This window comes from Schistocerca gregaria, chromosome 6 (assembly GCF_023897955.1).
Source record: "Schistocerca gregaria isolate iqSchGreg1 chromosome 6, iqSchGreg1.2, whole genome shotgun sequence".
Taxonomy (NCBI): Eukaryota; Metazoa; Arthropoda; class Insecta; order Orthoptera; family Acrididae; genus Schistocerca; species Schistocerca gregaria.
The window spans coordinates 448,651,820-448,677,216 of record NC_064925.1 but is presented as its reverse complement, the minus strand read 5'-3'; the positions used below and the strand labels follow the sequence as shown (position 1 = coordinate 448,677,216).

Here is a 25,397-nt window from a genome sequence, read left to right as displayed (position 1 = left end):
CATATGAGTAATACTACATTTTATACTTTAGCATCAAGTATCAATCATAGATTTAAATGTCAGGAAGTCGTTCCTGAAAGTATTTGTATGGAGTGTAGCCATGTATGGAAGTGAAACATGGACAATAAATAGTTTAGACAAGAAGAGAATAGAAGCTTCCGAAATGTGGTGCTACAGAAGAATGCTGAAGATTAGATGGGTAGATCACGTAACTAATGAGGAGGTATTGAATAGGATTGGGGAGAAGATAAGTTTGTGGCACAACTTGACTAGAAGAAGGGATCGGTTGGTAGGACATGTCCGGAGGCATCAAGGGATCACAAATTTAGCATTGGAGGGCAGCGTGGAAGGTAAAAATCATAGAGGGAGACCAAGAGATGAATACACTAAGCAGATTCAGAAGGATGTAGGTTGCAGTAGGTACTGGGAGATGAAGGAGCTTGCACAGGATAGATTAGCATGGAGAGCTGCATCAAACTAGTCTTAGGACTGAAGGTCACAACAACAACAACAACAACAACAACAGCATAAAGTGGAGATTATTTTGAAGGGGATTGAAAGTTTGTACTTAAAATGTGCATAAATATATGTAGAGAAGACTATCCACAGAACCTAGCAGTTAAGTCACTTTGAATGGCCAATGGCCTGCCAAGGAAGCAAGATTAGACAGAATGGCCAAAACAAGAGAGGGTAGAAGCAATTGATGGGGGGGGGAAGCATTTTTGAGCAAAAGGACTCGACTGGTAACAAATATAAGCATCAAATGTGGATTAAGTTAATTAACAACAATGTATAGAAGTAAAATACCAATCATGAGGAACCTAGAGGAAGAAACACTGGAAGAATGTGAAATGTGAGAGCAGGGTTGCAGTGGGGCCTTTTAATCAATAGTCAGTGATGACAACAGAGCTGTACAATGAGACATAAATAACATAATTCTTTAAATAAATAATTACATTATTGTTTGATCCAAAAGTGGTGTTCTTTTTGGGAAACAATTTAAAATATTGGTTGAGATAAAATTTATAAAGTTACATACTGAGTAATTAATTCTCCACTACATTCAGTCTCCTTGACAGATTAAAATTCATCTTTTGTAGCTTGACACCAACCCAGATCCTTGCTTTTACAGACAATACCCTACCAACTCAGCTAATTGATAGAATGTGGCCTGTAAAATCAGTCAAAATGATTTGTTCAGTGTTAATCAGTCTCTCAATCACCATAAAAAGAGGATGGAGCACTAAAATTCTGTTAGTCAGACTCCCGCAAAAACCACTGAACATGGAGGAAAAGTACAATAACTATCTTTGCCAATTCTAGAAAGAACTTGAGTGCATGTTAAATCAGACTGAGTGTTTTTGCCATTCTTTAAAGAACTGCCTCAAAAAGTAAATCTATGCTGATTTGTTATATGATTAAGAACAGAGATCACAATGTGTTGAATCACTGACACCAAGTTCCCAAACACCAGCAAAAATGGAAAAGAAATGCAGAAAGAGAAAAGTCTTACAGGTAAGGAATTCAATAAAATATTTTGAATCAATATTATTTTCTGTTGCATTAATTCCTTCTTACTGCAAGATTAATTACAAGGCATAGAATGTGATTTCTTGTTTGTTATAAAATAAAACTGATTAGGCATTCCTGACAGATAAGTAGGAACATATTAGTATAGAAATTATACACCACACACAAGCTCATTTGAGATTATTATGTGCGATATCTTGAGAGAAAAATGACACTTAATTGAAAAAACTTTGGTAGCACATATGATACCTCTATTTCCCTGCATTACAGATGAGCTATTTCCTTATGTACCATAATAAATGCAACAAAAACCACAACTAAAATTCTTTTGCAACATCATATAATTCTAATACCCTCACCTGATTCCAATTCAGTGGGATATTTGAATTGCACAAGGAAAGACAACTACTCACCACACTATGGCAATAGCCGCACACAGGTAGGCTGTGTGTTTGTACCCTGACAAAGTACACAAGTTCGGGACATTGTTCTTATGCCTATCTGATGATTCTACAGAGGGAGTTCTTCTCTTTCCTCATAATGTTGTTTACTTTCTGCTCAGTATTATTTCAACAATGGAATATTTTCATGGTTGTAAGAAAAGGATTAATAACTCTGGGAAAAATTACAATCTGTCTATGGAGAAAATGATTGATATGCATTATGAACTACTTTTTATTTCTTTCCGACACGGTCACAGAACAAAAAATATTCTGTGATTTTGTCTAAAAGACTAATAGCTAACTTTTTTTCAACAGTGGGCATAACGGATTCTATTGTTACTTCTTCCAATTTTTCTGCATAAACTTCCTACACAGTTATTGCATAATGACTGTAATATCCTCCGTTCAAATTTTTTCCTTTGAGGAAATTGTAAGAAAGTGGCGCTTCTGATTCAGACTGAGTAATAACTATGAGATTTGCTAACAGGTAACACAGCATGTAATGAGAAGCATACTGTTAGCTAGTAACAAAATAAATAAGGATTAATACAATTTACAGTGTAGTAACATAAAAAATACTAATCACAGTTTTGTTTCATGCAGATCTCTTCTTACATAACCCCGATATGGCCGCATCCTCACAGGTCTCGAATGGTGCTGAGGCGGTTCGTGGTTGTGATGTGGAGTTTCATCTCCTGAATCAACATCCCCTGAAAAATATTGAGTATAATCAGTATATACGATGAGCACTAATTAGCTACTCTTATGAAGTTTAAGTTGGTGATAGTGTCACAAAAATGATGTAATTGATGCAATAAATTGCTGCAAGCATGAAACTTAATAGTTGCCTTTCCAGCATAAACTTGTGTGATGTGATGGATTGTATCAAGCAATGGTAAATCCAGGATGGAATAATGACAGCATTATGAAAAAGGACAGATTTCTATTCGCCATTTAGGGGAGACAATGAGTCACAGACATGCACAACAAAGACTACTGAATACAAAAACTTTCAGCCAGAAGCCCTTCTTCCGAAATACAAAACATACACAAATACACATTCAGGTAAACAAGCCTCACACACACATATGACCACTGTATCTGGCTCCCAAGGCCAGACTGTGAGTAACTGGGTGTGATGGTGGGGGTAAGGAGTATGCTGTGGCGGGGAAGAGGAAGGGGAAGGGAGAGCAAGGTACAGGTGGGGGACAGTTAACTGCTGTTTGTGGGAGCATACAGGGATAGGTGGTGAGAGGGTAAGGCAGCAAGGTGCAGTCAGGAGGCAAGACAGGGGGTGGAGGGGGGAGGGGACAGGTGCACAGGAAAGGAAAAGGAGAGATGCTTATGGAACAGAAGGCTGTAGAGTGGGAACATGGTGGGGGATAGGTGGATGAAGGACAATGAATAATGAAGGTTGAGGCCAGGAGGGTTAAGGGAAAGTAGGATATATTGCACAGACAATTCCCAATTCTGAATTGCACAGGTGGGAACTCTTCTTGCAATATATCTGACATTACCAAAACTCTCCTGCCCCCAACCTTTGTTAGTTATTGATCTATCTCCCACCCTGTTCCCACTCCACAGCTTTCTATTCCACTAGTGCAACAACCATCTGTTTACTTCTCTCCTTTTCCACCCCTCCCCCCTTCCCCCTGCTCTCTGTCTAAACCTCCTGACTGCACGTAGCTGCTAAGCACTCTCTCCAACTTGTCCCTGTATGCGGCCACAAACAGTACTTTACCATCCCTCACCTTTACTCTGCTCTCCCACACCATCCCCGTCCCAGCCTAGTCCATACCCCCACCACCCAGACTGCTTCTCCCATCATGTGACGTTGCTCACAGTCTGGCCTCGGAAGCAAGACCAGTAGCTATGTGTATGTGAGCTGTGTTTGCATGAATGTGTGTATGTTGTCTATTTTGGAAGAAGGCCTTCTGGCTGAAAACGTGTGTGTTCAGTAGTCTTTTTGCTGCGCCTGTCTGCAACTTGTCTCTGCTATATGGTGATGGAATGTATTCATTTTAGTGTGTTTTTTTTTTGTGACAATTTGCTCAGCTGTGTGCAACTGGCACAGAGGCCACTCAGAAGTGTTATTAAACGACTTTACTTGTCTCCACTGAAAACTACTGCAGTCAATCTACTTAAAGGGCCAAATACGAAAGGTCAAGCAGCTACACACATACAAAACACAAAGGACATTTTACCGTCGCTAGAATTTGTGGACGCGACAAAGTGCTCTGAGCGTACGGCCTTGCGAGATTTGGGCCGACGGTAGTATTTGAACTCGCGGGGCAGTGTGTACGAGCGGGGTAACGAGATCTGCGAGTCCATGTCGGACGGGATGCGGTATGACTTGTACATGAGCATGGCCTGCTGGGCACCTGCACTCCCACTGTCGCAGCCGGCATCCTTCGCTCCCCGGGCCGCCGCCTCCGAGTAGCTCGATCCGTGGTCGCTGCTGCACTCCCTGGAAGAGATAAAACACATCTGTAGCATAAAATGAAATGAAAGACCGCACTTTATTAAATAATTAATTACCCTCCAAACAGAAATCTGTCACCCACTCTTCAGAAAAACAATATATCATACACTCAGCTAAAGCTATGCCGTGCTGAAGTGATGTCATAAAAGTTGCACGACAGGTGTTTTTTTATTTATGGGTTTACAATACTAATACGGAACGTATGTTATTTTTATATGATAACGACAGAAGCTGAAGACATGAATTAAACATTTTGCGATGGACAGAACTTAAACCGTGGTGCCCTGCTTACCAGAAAGATGTGTTAGCCATTACTTGCATGTGCTACCCTACTCCAGTGGCCTCCCTAACATAAACTTCAACCCACGCCATCAGCCTATTTTTCCCTTCTTAAATCGTCAGTATCGCTCTCCGGTGTTAGAATAGCACACCAGTTTTGTATGTAATGGGAAAATCATGCCTGTACATACACACTGAAGTGCCAAAGAATCTGGTACAGGCATGTGTATTCAAATACAGTGATATGCAAACAGACGGAATGCTTTGCTGCAGTCAGAAACATCTATATTAGACATCAAGTGTCTGGTGCAGTTGTTAGATCAGTTACTGCTACTACAATGGAAGTTTATCAAGATTTATGTGAGTTTGAATGCGGCATTATAGTCGGTGCACGAGCAATGGGACAGAGCATCTCCATGGTAGTGATGAAATGGCGATTTTCCCATATTACCATTTCAGGAGGCACTGTGAATATCAGGAATCCGGTAAAACATCAAATCTCTGACATCGCTGCAGCCAGAAAAAGATCCTGCAAGAACGAGACCAATGATGACTGCAGAGAATTGTTCAACGAGAGAGAAGTGCAATCATTCCGCAAATTGCTGCAGATTTCAATGCTGGGCCATCAACAGGTATCAACGTGCGAGCCATTCAATGAAACATCATTGACATTGGCTTTCAGAGTCGAAGGCCCATTCGTGTACCCTTGATGACTGCACGACACAGAGCTTCATACCTCGCCTGGGTCCGTCAACACAGTCATTGGACTGTTGATGACTGGAAACATATTGTCTGGTCGGACCAGTATTGTTTCAAATTGTATCGAGCAGATGGATGTAAACGTGTATACAGGTATGGAGACGTCCTTATGAATCCATGGACCCTGCATGTCACCTGGAGCTGTTCACTGGTGGAGGCTCTGTCGATATGATTCTGACAGGTGAAGCGTACGTAAGAATCCTGTCTGATCACCTGCGTCCATTCATGTCCATTGTGCATTCAGACAGACTTGGGTAATTCCAGCACAACAATGCGACACCCCATGTGTCCAGAATTGGTACAGTGTGGCTCCAGGAACACTCTTCTGAGTTTAAACACTACCAATGGCCACCAAACTCCCCGGACATGAACATTATTGAGCGTTTCTGGGATCGTGCTGTTCAAAAGAGATCTCCACCCACTCGTCCTCTTATGGATTTACGGCCAGCCCCACAGGATTCATGGTGTCAATTCCCTCAAGAACTACTTCACACATTAGTCGAGTCCGTGCCACGTCATGTTGCAGCACTTCTGCGAGCTTACTGGGTCCCTACACAATACTAGGCAGGCATAACAGTTTCTTTGGATCTCCAGTGCATAATAAATTGAAAATACTTACTGTTTAAGATGGGGAAAATAGGCTGAAACCATGATTTCAAGCTTATGTTAGCGAGGGAATTGGGCCAGGGTAGCCCGTGCAGCTGTGTTGCCTATAGGGTTAGGGTGGTGTAACGGCTAACACGGCTGATTAGTAAGCAGGAGACTCGGGATCAAGTCGCGGCCATGGCACAAATTTTTGATTCATATCTTCACCTTCTGTCATTACTGTAGAGAAAGTTGAGACTCATATGTCCCAAGCAAAATTTAATTATGTTATTTTCATGTTACCTGGTATGTGTGAGTCCTCGGAATGACTTCACCCATGTTTCTGCACGAACTTACTACGTGGTTGGGCTGTGCTTAGCAGTGCTCAGTTTGGGTTCTTTGGCCATTAGTTACTGTGACACAATGGATGCTGATTGTGAGCACAGGGTGAACATTAAATTCTGTGTTAAGCTCAGGAAAACCCCTAGTGACATATGAACAATGATTAAGCAAGCATATCCAGACAAGGCACTTTCGAGAAGTCACGTTTTTGACTGACACAAAAGGTTTAACGGAGGCAGAGATTCAGTGCAAGACGATCCCATTGCTTGTCGCCCATGTACAGCACATACTGATGCAAACATGGAGCGTGTAAGGCAGTTATTGCCAAAAGACCATCATGTGCATGGAATGTCATAAGAAGTTAATTTGTATCATGATGTGTGTCAACAGATATGACAAAAAAAAAAAAAAAAAAATTAGGGAAACAGAAACTTAATGCAAAATGTAAAACTCATACCTCACATACTAACAGACAAACAGAAAGAGGAAAGACGGAGAATTTCTGCTGAACTACTGGATAGAGCCATACGTGATCCCACATTTCTGTCAAAGATTATTGCTGTGGATGAAAATTGCTGCTACCAATGTGACTCAGACAAAGCGTCAAAGAGCTGAATGGTGGGGCTCGGTTCACCAGCCTCGAAAAAAGTCAAATGACAACCCCAAGGACCAAGATGATATTCATCGCATTCCTACAGTATGAACGAAACTCTTTACATCGAAGTCTTGAAATGTTTGCGACAAGCAATTCTATGCCACTGCCCTGTTTTGTGACATTCTCATGACTGGTGTTTACTGTGTGACAATGCAACAGGCCATACTGCTTTATCTGTTATTGAGTATCTGGCCAGACATTCTGTTATTGCCATTCCACTTCCGCCATAGTTGCCCGACTTCTCGTCTTGCAATTTTTCATTTGAGTGAATGAAAAGGCGACTGAAAGGAAAGCTTCATCAAGATATCACATACATCCAATGGGTTGTGACAAATGAGCTCACAAGCATCACAGCTGAAAAGTTCCACAGTTACTTGCAGGGCCTCCAGAAACACTAGCAGCTGTATATAGATAGTCCAGGTGACTACCTCAATAGGAGACAGGATTATTTTTTTTTTTTTTTTGAATCCTGTCCTGGAACTCCTCTGACAAAGAGGGTACTTCCATTTTCCTCAAGCAACTTTTTTATACCATAAAAATGTATAAATAAGCAGCATTTTCCTCTTCACTGATAACCAGTTTTCCTTCCTATTATATTCACTGGCTTAAACTGTACAAAATATGTTTCAATAGGTGCAGTTCTATAGATAACCAGCCCAGATAGTCACACACATTAGCACACCACTTCCAGGATTCAGAGCAGTGTGCTGGCTCTGGATTGAATCTGCCCAATGGAGTAAAGACGAGGGCAGTTGCGCAAACCAGCCTCCGTGTGGTTTGTAGGTGGTTTCCGTGTGGTTTGCAGGCGGTTTCCCATATCCAACTAGGTGAACACTGGGTAGGTACCACCTTCCATATCAGTTACACAATCTACAAATACTTTGGACATGTTCACAAGGTTTCACATGGAATATCACTTGATGCAGGCAGATGGGCTACATGAAATCCAGATTAACATTATGAACCTGTGAATGAGAAGGGATAAGGCCAGGAAAAAGGAAGAAGAAGAAGAAAATGATGATGATGTGCAGTGCTTAAGATATGAAGATATGTAAAGCATTAATATTTTTGTACTATACTTATTACATGACCCTTCGACAGAATGTAATGTATGTTTGATTTCTTTTTACTACGGAGTTAACATGTTTAGTAACATATAACTAAAGGTTTTATATAGGAAAACTGCACAACACAGTAATATGAAGATATAATATTATAAACAGTAATAACAATTTTCAAGGAAATGTCACAGAAACTGGAGAACAATTTTTGACCATACAATGTCCAGTTGGCATTCACAGTACAAAAAGCAATAAAATACAGTGTAAAGCACAAAGCAGGCAATGGCATAAGTAAATCTGAACTGGCAGGTATTTACAAAAAACAAAGTGCATTCTATGAAATACACAGGGCAAACAGGTAGGAAATTTTTGACATAATACAGGGAGAATGCAAATGCTTCTAGATTGGGCAGCTACAGCAGATCGTAGGCCGCCAAACATAGATATGAGAATAGTCACCCCCTGAAAGGCACACAAGAGGACTCAGAGGTGATGCATGTAGATAAGAAAGGAAAGAAACTCAACCTGCTTGAGGAACTTGAAATAGCAATCCACTGATAATGAACTTAATATACAAACTGGTGAGAAAGGTAATGGATTAAGTTCCTAATATTAGTGGTTCTGTGCTACAGTATGTATAATGATTATCTTAACAACCACTACCTCAGGTTCTTACAACAGGCAATATTAGAGTAACAACAACTTCTGAAGTAAGACTGTGTAACAAGAATACACCCTAAAAACATTTTCTTATATAACAGATACACATTCTATAGGTTACTAAGTTAGCTACTTCAGAACTACCATTCAATGGACTATTTAAAACTGATACATTTGTTTTTATACAGATGGAAATCCCACAATCATTATGGCAATTAAGTGGTGTTGCGAAAAAAGAAGAAAAATACCATAACATGTGTATACAAACTGTTTTAATGAAAGCATTTGTAAAACCACTCTAATGAGGACAACTGGCTCTGTTTTCTCCTCCAACTTGGGTCCACAGCCACGATAAACTTATTGAAAAAGGCATGTTTCCCACATATTGCTGTTGAAGAAACACTTCCATATATGTGACTTTCTGGATTTTAGTTGGCTAGCCTACTTGTCTCAGTGCACCTGCTGTTACTGCAGGACACATAATGTTGTTGAAGAAACAGAACAGCGTAACTAACTATTCTGATTTTCTGGATTTTGGTCAGTTGGCATAACTATTAGTGCACCTGCTGTTGCTGTGGGAAAGATGAATTTTCTATACCTTACAATGAAAATGAAGCTGAAAGAATACCAAATAAGTAAAAAAAAAAAGTGTAAATTATGTGTCAAACAGATGCAATGGAAGGCCACGGTCCTTTGTGCCGCAGGGGAATGTCATAGGTCCGTTGCTATTCACAATATACATAAATGACCTGGTGGATGACATCGGAAGTTCACTGAGGCTTTTTGCAGATGATGCTGTGATGTATCGAGAGGTTGCAACAGTGGAAAATTGTAATGAAATGCAGGAGGATCTGCAGCGAATTGACACATGGTGCACGGAATGGCAATTGAATCTCAATGTAGACAAGTGTAATGTGCCGCGAATACATAGAAAGATAGATCCCTTATCATTTAGCTACAAAACAGCAGGTCAGCAACTGGAAGCAGTTAATTCCATAAATTATCTGGGAGTATGCATTAGGAGTGATTTAAAATGGAATGATCATATAAAGTTGATCGTCGGTAAAGCAGATGACAGACTGAGATTCATTGGAAGAATCCTAAGGAAATGCAATCCGAAAACAAAGGAAGTGGGTTACAGTACGCTTGTTCGCCCACTGCTTGAATACTGCTCAGCAGTGTGGGATCTGCACCAGATAGGGTTGATAGAAGAGATAGAGAAGAGCCAACAGAGAGCAGCGCGCTTCGTTACAGGATCATTTAGTAATCGTGAAAGCGTTACGGAGATGATAGATAAACTCCAGTGGAAGACTCTGCATGAGAGATGCTCAGTAGCTCAGTACGGGCTTTTGTTAAAGTTTCGAGAACATACCTTTACCGAAGAGTCAAGCAGTATATTGCTCCCTCCTAAGTATATCTCGCGAAGAGACCATAAGGATAAAATCAGAGAGATTAGAGCCCACACAGAAGTGAGAACCGATAGAGGTACTCAGGGTACCGTCCGCCACACACCGTCAGGTGGCTTGTGGAGTATGGATGCAGATGTAGATGTAGAAAACATATGGACAGAGTTAATGCTGTTTCACCTGTTGGTTATTACTATCAATAACTTCTGATGTCAGTTATTTTTCATTGTGTGGCACACACACACACACACACACACACACACACACACACACACACACACACACACACACACACACACACACACACACAGACAGAAAGAGAGAGAGAGAGAGAGAGAGAGAGATGCCTTTCTGGACACACTCTACAAACCAAGAATTTAAATTCCTTGCACAACTTTCCTTGTTACATTTGCGCGTTGAAAATGACAGGATGTGTACCTGTAGAAATATCGGCAATTGTCGAAGGCACCACCTAACTGCATACCCATAAGCAACTTTGTGAAAAAAAAGTGATTCAATAGATACATCTCACGCTGCCAAAAAGGAGAAGACTCCCCCCCCCCCCTTTCCTCTAATTCCCAAAGCAGTACATTGTGTTACTAAACAAAAGTGCAGCACATTACTTATTCTCCATGCTCAATGATTTGAAAATAGGCCCCAGTTCAAAACTATTGATTGAGTAAACAACAACAAATTTTTTTAATGAAATTTGCAGCTTTGGATGGTTTTTCGAGGCACTGAAAGCTTTTAATGGTTGATTTCAATCTAAGATGTTAACTTTGGAAAAGAAAAAAGAGAAACAAAAACTGTTTATTTAGTCACTTGGAAAAACACTGAAAGCTCACAGACATAAAACAGGTCACAGATACAGAATCTTAGCTTATCCGTGGTTTCCGCAAACCATTAATGTAATGAAAGTAGTTTATCAACAGTGGGTGCAATTCCATTACTGTAACACAGAGGAAAATATCAATCCTCAACAATGCTCACCTGTCCATGTGGTCATCGTCTGACAACCGATATACAGGGCCTCGTTCGTGCTCCCAGCTGCAGTAGATGCTGTTGCCCTCGAGGTAATGAGGGGCCAGGAGAATCTCAGGTGTTTTGGAACGATGCTTCGCACGAGGGGGTGGGAGTAAATGGTAAGAGTATGGCGGTGGCAGAGCTCTGGAACTCGGAGGTGTCGGTGGTGGCCAACCACCCTGGTTGTGTCGCTTAGCTCTCGGTATCGGCTGCCGAGGCAGTGAGCCAAAGTCATCGCCGACACCTGACGGTGCACCTGAACCTGGTCTCTGTATTTTACCCTGCTTTATTTCTTCCTCAATTATCCGAAGCTCTGCTAACTGCTTCTGCTTCTTTTCCTGCAGTTTCTGCTGTATGTTCACCCTTGAGCCAACGCTGCTTGCTTCATTTTCACTCGAGCCACCCTGCAAAAATTGAATCCACATATTGTGAGGGCCATAACAATACAAGATTCTAGGTCTGTCTATGTGATAGAGCAAAAAGAAACAAATTATGACACATACTCATAAGCATAACTGCCATTAATAACAACTAACATGGCAAGCAGATTGTTCCTCAGCATCTATTTACACAAATAAAAATATAATCAGCAATACAGAGTATTGGAAAAAAAAGTGTCTAATATTCTTACAAAGGTAGTACCACTCAAAATTAGGCCCTACAATCATTTCTGGAAATAAATGCTTGCTGGGATATGGGCTATTTTGTCCTCTGGTAGTCATCTGTATAATGACACTACAGCAGGTTCTCATTCTTACACATCTTTACGACATCCTTCTCAAAGAACTTCGAATTCATGCGAACAAGGTGGGGTACAGTTCACATCTCACCTTGCCATATTGATTTACATTTTAAGTCTGTGCAAAGTCCGAGAGTGAGGTCATGTTTAGTTAGTAGCATCTTTTGAAAGAATGCACACCAAGTTTCAGCCATATTGGTCTATTTCTTTGCGTTTGGCATTCGTGTTAATCAAGGAAGTCGAGTGATTGTCAGAAAATGGATGAAAAAGAATTTTGTGTGGTGATTAAGCATTATGAAAGGCAAAACACATCAGAAGACTAAAGAGAATCTTGATAAACATTACAGTGACTCTGAACCTTCGATTAGAACAGTTTGTAAATGGTTTCAAAATTTTCGGAGTGGCCATATGGGCACAAGTGATGCTGAACGTTCTGGATGCCCTGTGGAAGTTACGACTCCAGAAATCATTGATAAAATCCATGATAGGGTGATGGATGAAAGAAGAGTTAAGGAGCGTGAGATTGCTAGTGCTATAAGCATATCGAATGAACGGGTACATGACATATGGACATGAGAAAGCTATCTGCAAAATGGGTTCCACGATTGCTCACACTTGAACAAAAACGGAATCGTGTGAAGTGTTGCAAGGATGGTTTGCAGCTGTTCAGGAAGAATCTGCAGGACTTTTAAGCGTTGTTTCATCACTGTGGATGAAACATGATACATTACTATACTCCTGAGACCAGACAACAATCTAAAAAATGGGTTTCCAAGTGAGAATCTGCACCAAAAAGGGCGAAGAACATTCCTTCGGCCAGAAAGAATATGGCGACTGTCTTTTGTGATTTGCAAGGGACAATCCTGATTGACTATCTGGAAAAGGGTAAAACTATTACAGGTGCATTTTATTCATTGTTATTGGACCGTTTGAAAACTGAGCTGCCTGAAAAATGTTGGCGATTGGACCACAAAAGAGTCCTTTTCCATCACAACAATGTACCAGCACACACCTCAGCAGTTGTGGTCACAAAATTAATGGAAATAGGATTCCAAATCATTTCACCCCCCCCCCCCCCCCATTCTCCAGACTTGGCTCCCTTGGACTACTATTTGTTCCCCAATTTGAAGAAATGGCTGGTGCGACAAAGATTTTATCCAAATGAGGAGGTGATTGCAGCAACTAATAGCTATTTTGCAGACTTGGACAATACCTATTATTCGGAAGGGATCTACATATTAGAACAGCATTGTGCGAAGTAAATAAGTTTAAAAGGAGACTATGTCAAAAAATAAAAAAGGTTTACCCCAAACACGTAAGTAGTTTTTATTTTTGCAGACTTCTCAAATGCCCCTCGTATGTTGTAAGAATTCAGAAGTCATGCCTTGCTTATTAAGGCACCTTTTGTTGCTGTGGTATAACTATGGATGCTCTAACATTTCACTCCATGTATTATTGTGTAAGAGTGTTGTGTTACAGCACAGTATATGTAGGGCTGGGCCCCTGCACATTCGGCCATCACATTAGTAGATACGCTTTGTGGGCCAGGAAAGGCGTCGGCACTACCTCAGGCAGCTGTTTATCAACAGATAGCAGTGCTGACTACTACCGAGCCTACAGCAGTTGCCCAGCAAGTGGGGGTGCAGGCTGTGGCACTACATGCTGTATAGATCATGATAAACAGTGCTGCAGTTGCGGGGCGCCTACACGTATACCGCAGACTTCTGTGCCACTTTAATGTCAGGTCAGGCACGTGTGGAGATGCCTCATCCTCCTCTACACCTGCCGCCTGGCCGTGGTTCTGTTCTGCCTCCCGCGACTCCATTGCAAGCCGGCCCTGCACCTACCTGCACTCTGCCCAGACAGCGCTGGCCTGTGCACTGATGGCCGGTTCGCTACCAGCCTGCACACTCTCAGCCGGCACAGTTCCCACTCACCAGCTACTGGCCCCCACCCCACGGGATGCTGTGCTGTGGATCCTGCCCATCACAGCATCAAAGTCTTGACGATTCCTGAAACTCTCTGGCATCACCTGTTTTAGTGCTGCCAGCTCTTCTGACACTACATGTTTCAGCAGCACCAACTCATCCAGCACCACCTGTTTCAGTGCTGCCAGCTCCTCTGCCGCCATGTGCTCTGCGGCCACTTGCTGCAGTTCCGTTGGTTTCAGCAACTGATCCCAGTTCATCGGTTACTGTCCCTCCCCACTGCCACGCCATGCTTGAAGTAACCGTACCAAGTCATGTTCTGACCATCTGAAGAGAAGCAATAAATGGTGGTGGTGCACAGACTCAAGAATGACGACGATGTTGCTCTTCCCATTTGTTGCTTCTCTTCAGGTGTGTCTTCCTTCATTATGCTACAGCTGAGTTGTGCTATTCCTTGACTGTAAGGTTCTCAACCATACTGATCCAGCTTTTCATTTCATATTATTGTCTCAGCAGCTGCACATTCTCAGTCATGTTCTCTCATCCCTGTCACTTCGGTGGTCCATTCCTGTATCTTTTTTATGTGCATTCTCTTATGTGCTGTGGTCAGTCTGTGTGTCTATCATGTTTCTCTGTGCCTTAAGGTTCCAGTTCCATTGCCGTGTATTCTCCTTCACCGGTCCTCTTCCTGCTGACCTGGCTGCAGCCAATGTTGCAGATGCCGCCGCATCAGCCTCCCTCCTTGCAGCAACACATCCACCGGCACTCCCAATGCCATCCCACTCACAACCAGCCCTCTACATAATGACACCGACACTGCTACCTCCACCATGGCCTCGCCTGCAGCTGCTACCGCTATCAACATTGGGCCTCTCGGCCATGCCACCATCTCTGCAGCTATTGCCGTGGCCGTCAGTGTGGCTCCTTCTGCAGTCGTCAGCAACCCTGTCCCAGCAGGCCCACTCGATGTCATCCCACCTGCCACCATTGTTGTGACCATCTCTTCTGTGAGCATCCCTAATTCTCGCTGGCTTTTCCCACAACCACTGCTGCTCCCACTTTGTGTTTCTCCAGGTCTGGATGGTGTTTCCATGGACTCTTCATTGTCAGTTTAGCATCTGCTCATTCCGTTGAACATTTGTCCATGCCTTTCCCACTGCCTCTACAGCAGAGTTCTGCCATTCCCTACATCTACATGACTACTCTGCAATTCACATTTAAGTGCTTGGCAGAGGGTTCATCGAACCACAATCATACTATCTCTCTACTATTCCACTCCCGAACAGCGAGCGGGAAAAACGAACACCTAAACCTTTCTGTTCGAGCTCTGATTTCTCTTATTTTATTTTGATGATCATTCCTACCTATGTAGGTTGGGCTCAACAAAATATTTTCGCATTCGGAAGAGAAAGTTGGTGACTGAAATTTCGTAAAAAGCTCTCGCCGCGACGAAAAACGCCTTTGCTTTAATGACTTCCATCCCAACTCGTGTATCATATCTGCCACACTCTCTCACCTATAACGTGATAATACAAAACGAGCTGCCCTTTTTGCACCCTTTCGATGTCCTCCGTCAATCCCACCTGGTAAGGATCCCACACCGCGCAGCAATATTCTAACAGAGGACGAACGAGTGTAGTGTAAGCTGTCTCTTTAGTGGACTTGTTGCATCTTCTAAGTGTCCTGCCAATGAAACGCAACCTTTGGCTCGCCTTCCCGACAATATTATCTATGTGGTCCTTCCAACTGAAGTTGTTCGTAATTTTAACACCCAGGTACTTAGTTGAATTGAGAGCCTTGAGAATTGTACTATTTATCGAGTAATCGAATTCCAACGGATTTCTTTTGGAACTCATGTGGATCATCTCACACTTTTCGTTATTTAGCGTCAACTGCCACCTGACACACCATACAGCAATCTTTTCTACATCGCTTTGCAACTGATACTGGTCTTCGGATGACCTTACTAGACGGTAAATTACAGCATTATCTGCGAACAGTTTAAGAGAACTGCTCAGATTGTCACCCAGGTCATTTATATAGATCAGGAACAGTAGAGGTCCCAGGACGCTTCCCTGGGGAACACCTGATATCACTTCAGTTTTACTCGATGATTTGCCGTCTATTACTACGAACTGCGACCTTCCTGACAGGAAATCACGAATCCAGTCGCACAACTGAGACGATACCCCATAGCTCCGCAGCTTGATTAGAAGTCGCTTGTGAGGAACGGTGTCAAAAGCTTTCCGGAAATCTAGAAATACGGAATCAACTTGAGATCCCCTGTCGATAGCGGCCATTACTTCGTGCGAATAAAGAGCTAGCTGCGTTGCACAAGAGCGATGTTTTCTGAAGCCATGCTGATTACGTGTCAATAGATCGTTCCCTTCGAGGTGATTCATAATGTTTGAATACAGTATATGCTCCAAAACCCTACTGCAAACCGACGTCAATGATATAGGTCTGTAGTTAAATGGATTACTCCTACTACCCTTCTTGAACACTGGTGCGACCTGCGCAATTTTGCAATCTGTAGGTACAGATCTATCGGTGAGCGAGCGGTTGTATATGAGTGCTAAGTAGGGAGCTATAGTATCAGCGTAATCTGAAAGGAACCTAATCGGTATACAATCTGGACCTGAAGACTTGCCCGTATCAAGCGATTTGAGTTGCTTCGCAACCCCTAAGGTATCTACTTCTAAGAAACTCATGCTAGCAGATGTTCGTGTTTCAAATTCTGGAATATTCCATTCGTCTTCCCTGGTGAAGGAATTTCGGAAAACTCCATTCAGTAACTCCGCTTCAGCGGCACAGTCGTCGATAACAGTACCATCGGCACTGCGCAGCGAAGGTATTGACTGCGTCTTGCCGCTTGTGTACTTTACATACGACCAGAATTTCTTCGGATTTTCTACCAAATTTCGAGACAATGTTTCGTTGTGGAACCTATTAAAGGCATCTTGCATCGAAGTACGTGCCAAAATTCGCGCGTCTGTAAATTTTAGCCCATCTTCGGGATTTCGCGTTCTTCTGAACTTCGCATGCTTTTTCCGTTGCCTCTGCAACAGCGTTCGGACCTTTTTTGTGTACCACGGGGGATCCGTTCCATCTCTTAGCAATTTATGAGGTATGAATATCTCAATTGCTGTTGCTACTATATCTTTGAATTTGAGCCACATCTCGTCTACATTCGCATAGTCAGTTCGGAAGGAATGGAAATTGTCTTTTAGGAAGGCTTCTAGTGGCACTTTATCCGCTTTTTTAAATAAAATTATTTTGCGTTTGTTTCTGATGGATTTGGAAGAAATGGTATTGAGCCTAGCTACAATGACCTTGTGATCACTAATCCCTGTATCAGTCATGATGCTCTCTATCAGCTCTGGATTGTTTGTGGCTAAGAGGTCAAGTGTGTTGATCATTGCCTGAGTGACTTGTTCCCGTTCGTTCTAGTGGCTGTCCAGAGATGCCTTCCATGGCTGCTATGCTTCTTCTCTGCGATGGCTGCGCCATCTCCCTCACGGGGGAGGGGGTGTAGTATACACAAGACTGGGCCCCTTGCATATTCGGCCACAGCATGGCTAGGTATGGCTCATACATTACCTCAGGCAGCTGTTCATCAACGGACTTGGCTTACAGTCAAGCCTCCTGCGGCTGCCACCCCATCGGGAGGTGGGGGTTGCTGGTCATGCCATTATGTGGCACGCATATGACAGTACTGCAATTGTGGGGCCCAATTCACATATGCGTGGTCACGTGACTGTGCACCTGTGTTCCTCCGCAAGTGTACTTAGGTCACCGCTGAACCCCTCGGTTGGCCAGTTCAACTCCAGCCTCCAGGCGGTTAGCCAGCCACACTGTGAGAGAACACCATGGACCACAATGCCTGTCAGCAGTGAAGTGCAACTGATAGTACAGTCCCGCACCTTCACCAGGCTCCCAGCCACTGCTGTTCCACCACCACTCTGGAAAACCCTGCTTCCACAGCTCCTCATCTTCACCGACAGTCAGCACTTCGTCCTCATGGGAATGGCGAAGTAATCACCTAAAAGGTCATTGCACTGTATTCTTCAATTGTCACAGAAGGCCCTTTTCCATTAGTCAATGTGTGAACTTTTGTCCTTGAACTGCACGGATTTAATTCATATACAATAAACAAACTGTTACTTGAAGCATGCCAATCAATCACTACCTTAGTCCACCACTCGACAGGACACTTCATACAGTGCTACCTTGTTAATCTTGTGCAATAAATGTGTTCATTTCAATAAGATACTGTCGGTAAATTACTCTGCTAACAGATAATGGGTGCAGGCAGCACATTCAGTACAATATTCTAAAAAAATATGGCATCAGTGGGTAGAGGAAATTAGCAGCACCACAGGCCAATTTGAAACGATATAATCACTAATACAATGGTTTCATGAAGAATTGTGGGACTGCCTCAATGGAAAAATAAGAGATATAACATAAGTGCGCACAATAGGAGCCAAGTTTATACTCTCCGTCCATCTATTGATATATGCCCATCTGCAAGATATCCCTAGAGAGGAGTGGGACAAGCCAATGCCAAGCCTAAGAAGATCCTGATCTCTTCCAACAAATAGCATTAAGAAAGGCACTGCTGAAAACTATATCTGAAAATTGTTCATCACTAGGAGAGTATATATAAAAGATAACTTCCATGTCACAAAAATTAAATGGTTTGTTCTTTAAGTTAAAGAAGAACGGTCTACTTGCATCCTTCTTGCAGGCATACCAGATGAATATTAACCTATTTGATAGTGAGCTTAGAAAATTCAAATTTGACAATCATGGTAGACACCATAAAAAATAAACTTCTGCAGGAAATGAGTGATTATGTCTTAAATAAGCCATCAACTAGTGACACTGCCCTGTGAGTCAACAAGAAAAAGTATGGCAATATTACATTCAGAAATGGTCCCAGGTGCTATAATTTCAAGAAGTATAAGTATCTAGCAATGTCACAGCAAGAGAAAATCCGACAGAAAAACTGCGCCCAAGATAGCAACCTGGCCTACCAGACATTCTTTTCAAATGCAGCAGCAGGTAAAGATGCAAGAACAGAACGGCAATGTATGTAGACTCAAGTACACCTGTCCAAATATCCACGTGACGACAATAATGTTGACGCAGAAATAGGCTCATAAGTTGTAATAGCAGAAAATGACAACTTACCTGCTAAATGATTAGGAACTTAAAATTTACGTGTTCTGAAGGACAACAAGAATGGTAGGATTAAAGTGGAGGATAATCCGTAAATACAAGTACCTCAACAAGGCACAGATCCACTGTCTGTTAGCATCCAAAAAGGAGGTTGCTAGTGTGTCATCAGCAAACACAATGTACTGACTAGACTAACCATATTATTGGAATTTTTAAGCAAAATCAGTATTGCAATCAAGTAGTGCACACTTGTAGCATAAAAGACTATGTCATCTACATTCTGAAACAAGGCATGCACTATGCAAGGTTGGTTAATTGAATTTCATATCAGGGAGCGGCAAATACTCCATGTGAAATTCCTAGAAGGCAAACAAATAAGACTTTCTTTTACACAATTTAGCCATGGAAATTCTTCAGATAGCACATTCTGATCAGTGTGAGCCAATGTAAACCAGGTAAATCGGTGCGGTTAAATACTTCCTTACTTTAACTGACAGCTAGTTACGCAACATATCTGGATATGTCTCAGAAATAAAAATCAAGCGCTACAGCTAAATTATGACTTTAAAAATCTAGCTGAAAAGCAATGTGGTAAAAAGAGTCATTTCATGTCAAATCAACACAGAAAATACAATACTTAACCTGATCCTCTTAAATATTCATAAAATTTGGTGAGTTCATTGCATATGACAAGAGAATGAAAAATAACAAAATACAGAATTTTAGCACAAGTAAGACAATTTGATAAGCACTGATGACAAAACCACCTGTAACTTCTTTTCTAATAAAAAGACAACAGTGAACGAGGTAATTCTGGAAAGGGCTTGAAGCAATATTTTCAATTATATGCAATTGTGTCACATTCGAATAATGTACACAATTAAAGTCTGTGACCTTGACCTTTGATTCCTCAAAACATGTCACTTTTGAAATTGTCGAAACAAAAATATATTTGCTTTTTCACATTACACTACATAACATAGTAAAAAATGAAGTTGGGATGAGAAAGGTTTTAGGAGATATAAATTAATATTTACAGCAATGTGTTGCATTAACACAAAATAAATTGTATTAAGATGCCAACAATATGACACAAAGCACTGAAAAACATATTTATTGTTAAATAGGTGGTGTTATAACAACGCAGAGTAAGGTAACAATGTAGGCACGCCAATATCGCTATCAAATATTGGATGGCAGTTTAACTGTAAGATGTACACAGATAGTTGTTGCAAAAGGTGTTGTGTGTTTAAATTATACAAATCTAGCTTCAAGCTGAAGTTTGCAAAGATCATGTATTGCTGTAATCCTTTCAGGCAAGATGGACACAACAGATACAAGACGAATCTACATACAGAGCAAATGCAGATGGTTGATATGATTGGTGTCATAATGGCAGAATATAAAATATGTGATAAATGAAGAAAAAATTAAACTTATGGACAAGGGCCTGTGGCTGACCCAACTACATTGAAACAAGCAGAAACTGCAAACCTGCATAGCTCTCTCAGATGAGTCAGATACACCTGTGGCCCTAAGAATTGCTTCCAATGCATTAAATGATAGTTTGGTATCTCTTGGTGAGTCCCCAGTGAGAGTCTGGGAGAGAAAACATGTGCAAAAAATATTTGAGCAAGTGTCTGAGGCATTTTGAAGTAAATACATACCTAGTGCGGAAGAAAATGCAGATTATGAAACAAATGTTGAATCTGAAATGATAATGCAATTGAAAGAGAAATTAAGTACCAGCACCACAAGCAGTGAGAAGATCCAAATTCTGACACTTCTTCTGAAAAGTTGGAGCATTCAAAAGATTGAAAATGACTCTGGGGCTCTAACTATTTAGTGAGAAAAGCAAAACAATTAGTTAAAGAATGTGTCATTTTAGCAACTCCCAATCCAAGACCCAAACATATCTTAAGTGAAAAAATTATGAATTGTGACATAGAAATCTACAACACTGACAATACAAGCCAATGTTTGCCTGGGAAGACGGATTTTGTTTCCATCGTGGTAAATTGTTCCAGAATACATAAACAAAAATGACTAGTGTTGGAAATCCTGGATCCATTGTGTCAGGCATTCAAAGATGAACAACCAGAACTGAAATATACAATTAATAAAATTCTGCCAGTTGCAACCCAAGAACTGTCTTTTGGTTTGTGCAACCGCTACCCACAGTCTGTGGGTTTGCAGTATTCACCCGGGCGTGAAGCTTAGGTAGGAAGATTCCAGATTAATGGAGTTGACATGTGATGCAGACGGTCAAATTAGCACCTACAAACACTGTCTTCCTCGGATTATCTGTACAGCACAGCCAAAATGCTATATGTGAAAACTACCCAGGTACAGTTTCTATCATAAAACACCTGCAAGAGTTGTTTGATGAATATCAAATTGATGAAATAACATGTAAACTGTGAGCAGGTACAGATAGAACAACTTTCCAGACCTGTATATCATCTGTGGAAGACTTCTTGGAAAACCTCAAAATCAAATTAAAAAAGCTGCTGTTGCATTCCTTCATAGCCCCCCAACAGTCTGAATTTCTACACCATCTGGATGAGAAACTTCATGACAATGAATACATTGGAATATGTTATTTTGCAGAAAGTTACGCGTTTGTCCTGCAGGATGAGGTGCAGGGGTTTCATTGGAACCATACATAGGCCACCATTCATCCATTTGTTGTTTACTACACAACAACCAGAAAACCACCAACTGATCATGTTTCCTTTGTTATACTCTCAAAATGCCTTAAACATGACACAACGAGTGTTCATCTTTTCCAGCATCACTTTGCTAACTTCATGAGCTCCTGTTTCCATAGAACACTCAAGTAAGTGTACAACGTCTCAGATGGTGCTATAGCCCTGGAGAAGAATTACAAGAATTTGGCAACATAACTTTTCATCATGCTGATTTTAATGTCTCTGCAGAGTGGCACTCCTTTGCCACATTACATGGCAAAGAACCATGTGAGGGTATTGCTGGTATCATCAAAAGTCTTGCTGCCTGTGCCAGTTTGCAGTACATCTACAACTCTCACATGATGACACCCACACAGTTGTTTGAATGGTACTCCAGTTTGCCACTTTCATTACACAACTAACAGTGAGTATGATGAAGAAGATCTCTCCTTCAGGAGTGAATTGCACAAATTCACACAATTGCAGGTACCCACAAGTTACAGTGTGTTATTCCCACAGGCCATAACTATAACCAAATGAAAGTTTTCTCCAATTCACGTGACACCAGAAATGAATCTCTAACTAAAATCCAACGAGACTCACACCTTGTGATATCACAGGGTTTGTTACATGCATGTATGAAGGTCACTGGTTGCTTTGATGTGTTTTGAATGTTAATGAAGGTACTAATGAGATTTTCAATTAGCTCCCTACATCCTCACGGGCCTTCACCTTCATATGTACACCCTGAGAATCCTGACACCTTAACTTTTGACAAGAAGGACACTCTTGTATTGATATGAGCAGCAATTGGGTGAACATATTTCCTTTCAACAAAAGATGCAAAAAAGGTGTCATATGTTGCTTCCTAGTACAGGGGTATAGTAAGTATAGATGATACATTTAACACTTTTTTTCTGTAAATGTGAACCTGTTTATCATATTTTGCATCAATGAAGGTTGAATGTCATTGTGTGTGACCTTGCATATTATAAATGCTTGCTATTGGCCTGTTGACTGTACTAACTTACTGTGCTACTTCACACCACCACCTTTTTTTAACAATTAACACATTTTTCAGTGCTTTGTGTCATATTGTTGGAGTCTGAATACAATTTATTTTACATTAATGCAACACATTGCAGTTACATATAAAATCTTCTCTCCTAATTTCATAGTCATCCCAACTTGATTTCTTACTATGTTGTATAGTGTAACATGAAGAAGCAAATATATTTTTTTCGTCAATTTTGTAGGTGACATGTTCTGAGATATTCAAGGTCAAAGTCAAGGTCACTGATCTTAATTGTGTACATTCTCTGAATATGATAAAACTACAAACTGTTGGGAAGCTTGTTGCAAGACATTTCCAAAATTTCCAGGTTCACTGTTGTATCTTTAACAAAACGGAAGTTACAGTTATTTTTGTCAGCAGTGTTCATCAAATTATCCACACACTTTTAACTCATCAAGTTGTTATTACTCTTGTCTTATATTTTGAAGAATCAGCCTCAGTTGTGTAAATTTTCTGGTCTTTACCAGGTTTCAGCTAAATAATCTAGCCTTCTTCAGAAGCATAAAATTACTATAACATGCCAGAGTAAGGCACAGTCAACATTAAAATTAAAACCTATAGTAGCATGGTACCATCTCGAATTAAAACTACTTAACTGAAGTCCAGCCCCAGAATTTCTTCACCACGCAGTCGGTTGGCAGTGACAAACTATGTTGGCACTGACCGTTGCACGCGGAATTGCACTGAGCACATAGCAACTCATGTGCATGCGCATACGGAGAGTCAAGGCTGTCTGTATATCTCGTGTTGGGAGCTGATAACCGCAATTGTAAGCAAACTAAGCATTATGTAGATGAAGTCCCTATGTGTATTCACTATACGCGAATTGTATTAAATGGTAGGAAATTTACTTGATTTGGTATATATAGGTTAAGGATAACCTTTACGACTTTAAGCACATATGGTCATCGTGTAAAGTATCCCCACCGAACATGCCTAATAGCGAGCACCTTACTTGCCTCCCTTATTAAAACCTTAATCATTATCTATAATAAATTAGGGTGTAACTGGGCTAATTTCCCTGTCATCACGCTTAACTAGCATTGACCAACATAGGTCAAGCGTGTTAATTAAAGTGTGGCAGAGGGTACGACGTCTTCGTCATCACGTTTACGTGTTATTGACCAACATAGGTCCAGTATATTAAAATATACTCTATGTTATCGTTACATTACGAAGGAAATATTCAGAGCAGCTAAGTTCTACTTTACTTTGCTGCATAATTGTTAAATTCATCTATGCTAATGACCAACATAGGTCACGCATATTAATTAGAGTGTGGCGGAGGGTACAACATCTCCGTCATCACGCTTATGTGCTATTGACCAACACAGGTCAAGTGTACTAACCTATAATCTACAATGTACCCTCCACCACACTCCATTTAATATGTGTGACCTATGCCAGTTAATAGCATAGATGAATTTAACAATTATGAAGCAAAGTATAGTATAACTTAGCTGCTCTAAATATTTCCCTCGTAATGATAACGATTATGTTACACATGTATCGCGTCACTCACAATGTTCCCTATGGAAAATATTTCCCGTCTAACGTACATCGTAGAATATACTTTAGTATACTTAGTCGGTCAATAGCATGTAAGTGTGATGATGGAGATGTTTTACCTTCTGTCACACTTTAATTAATACACTAGACCTATGTCGGTCAATACTAGTTATGTGTGATGACAGGGACATTGTGCGCCCAGTTAATTTATTATAGATAATCAGTAAGGTTTTAATAAGAGAGACAAGTAAGGTGCTCGCTATTAGGCATGTTCAGTGGGGATACCTTACACGATGACCATATGTGCTTAAACTTGTAAAGGTTATCCTTAACCTTTATTTACCCAATCAAGTAAATTTCCTACCATTTAATGCAATTTGCATATAGTTAATACACATAGGGACATCATCTGCAAAATGCTTGGTTTGCTTACAATTACGGTTATCAGCTCCCAACACGTGATATACAGACAGCCAATGATATACAGCCTTGACTCTCCGTATGCTCACGCACACGAGTTGTTATGTGCTCAGTGCAATTCCACGTGCAACAGTCAGTGCCAACCAACTGCGTGGTGAAGAGATGCCGGGGCTGGACTTCAGTTAAGTAGTTTTAATTTGAGATGGTACCATGCTACTATAGGTTTATTTTTAATGTTGACTGTGCCTTACTCTGGCATGTTACAGTAATTTTATGCTTCTGAAGAAGGCTAGATTAATTTACCCGAAACCTGGTAAAGATAAGAAAATATGCGCAACTCAGGCTGATTCTTCAAAATATTAGCCTATCACAGTTGTTGACGGGGCTGCAATATGCTAAAAGTCTTAAACTCTTGTCTTACTTGCACTAAAATTCTGTAATTTCTTATTTTTCATTATCTTGCCATGTGCAATGAAGACAACACCTTTTACAAAAACTAAAGAAGGGAATGTTTGGCACCTGTGTAGATTTGGCATGGAATGGCTCAAAAGGATCTGCACTCTATGCACAGATAATGGCAGACAATATGTGAACAATAATTTGGCAAACTTTTTCCAAAGTGGAGTA

General features: G+C 41.0%; 1 protein-coding gene across 7 annotated transcripts in view; it reads right to left on the bottom strand.

Annotated features, from left to right (window-relative positions):
• Positions 1-892: 892 nt before the first annotated feature.
• The window catches only part of LOC126279092 (uncharacterized), a 33,063-nt gene continuing 8,558 nt past the window's right edge, over positions 893-25,397 (bottom strand). For 4 of the 7 annotated variants that reach the window (XM_049979556.1, XM_049979557.1, XM_049979558.1 and 1 more), the window contains exons 6-8: positions 11,193-11,629; positions 4,178-4,440; positions 893-2,683 (exon numbers count right to left, since the gene is read on the bottom strand). In XM_049979556.1, the coding sequence (XP_049835513.1) occupies positions 2,556-2,683; positions 4,178-4,440; positions 11,193-11,629 (828 nt within the window). In that variant the 3' untranslated portion in view covers positions 893-2,555. The remainder of the gene's footprint in view (positions 2,684-4,177; positions 4,441-11,192; positions 11,630-25,397) is intronic. The other 3 variants (XM_049979561.1, XM_049979559.1, XM_049979562.1) reach the window with 1 other exon arrangement.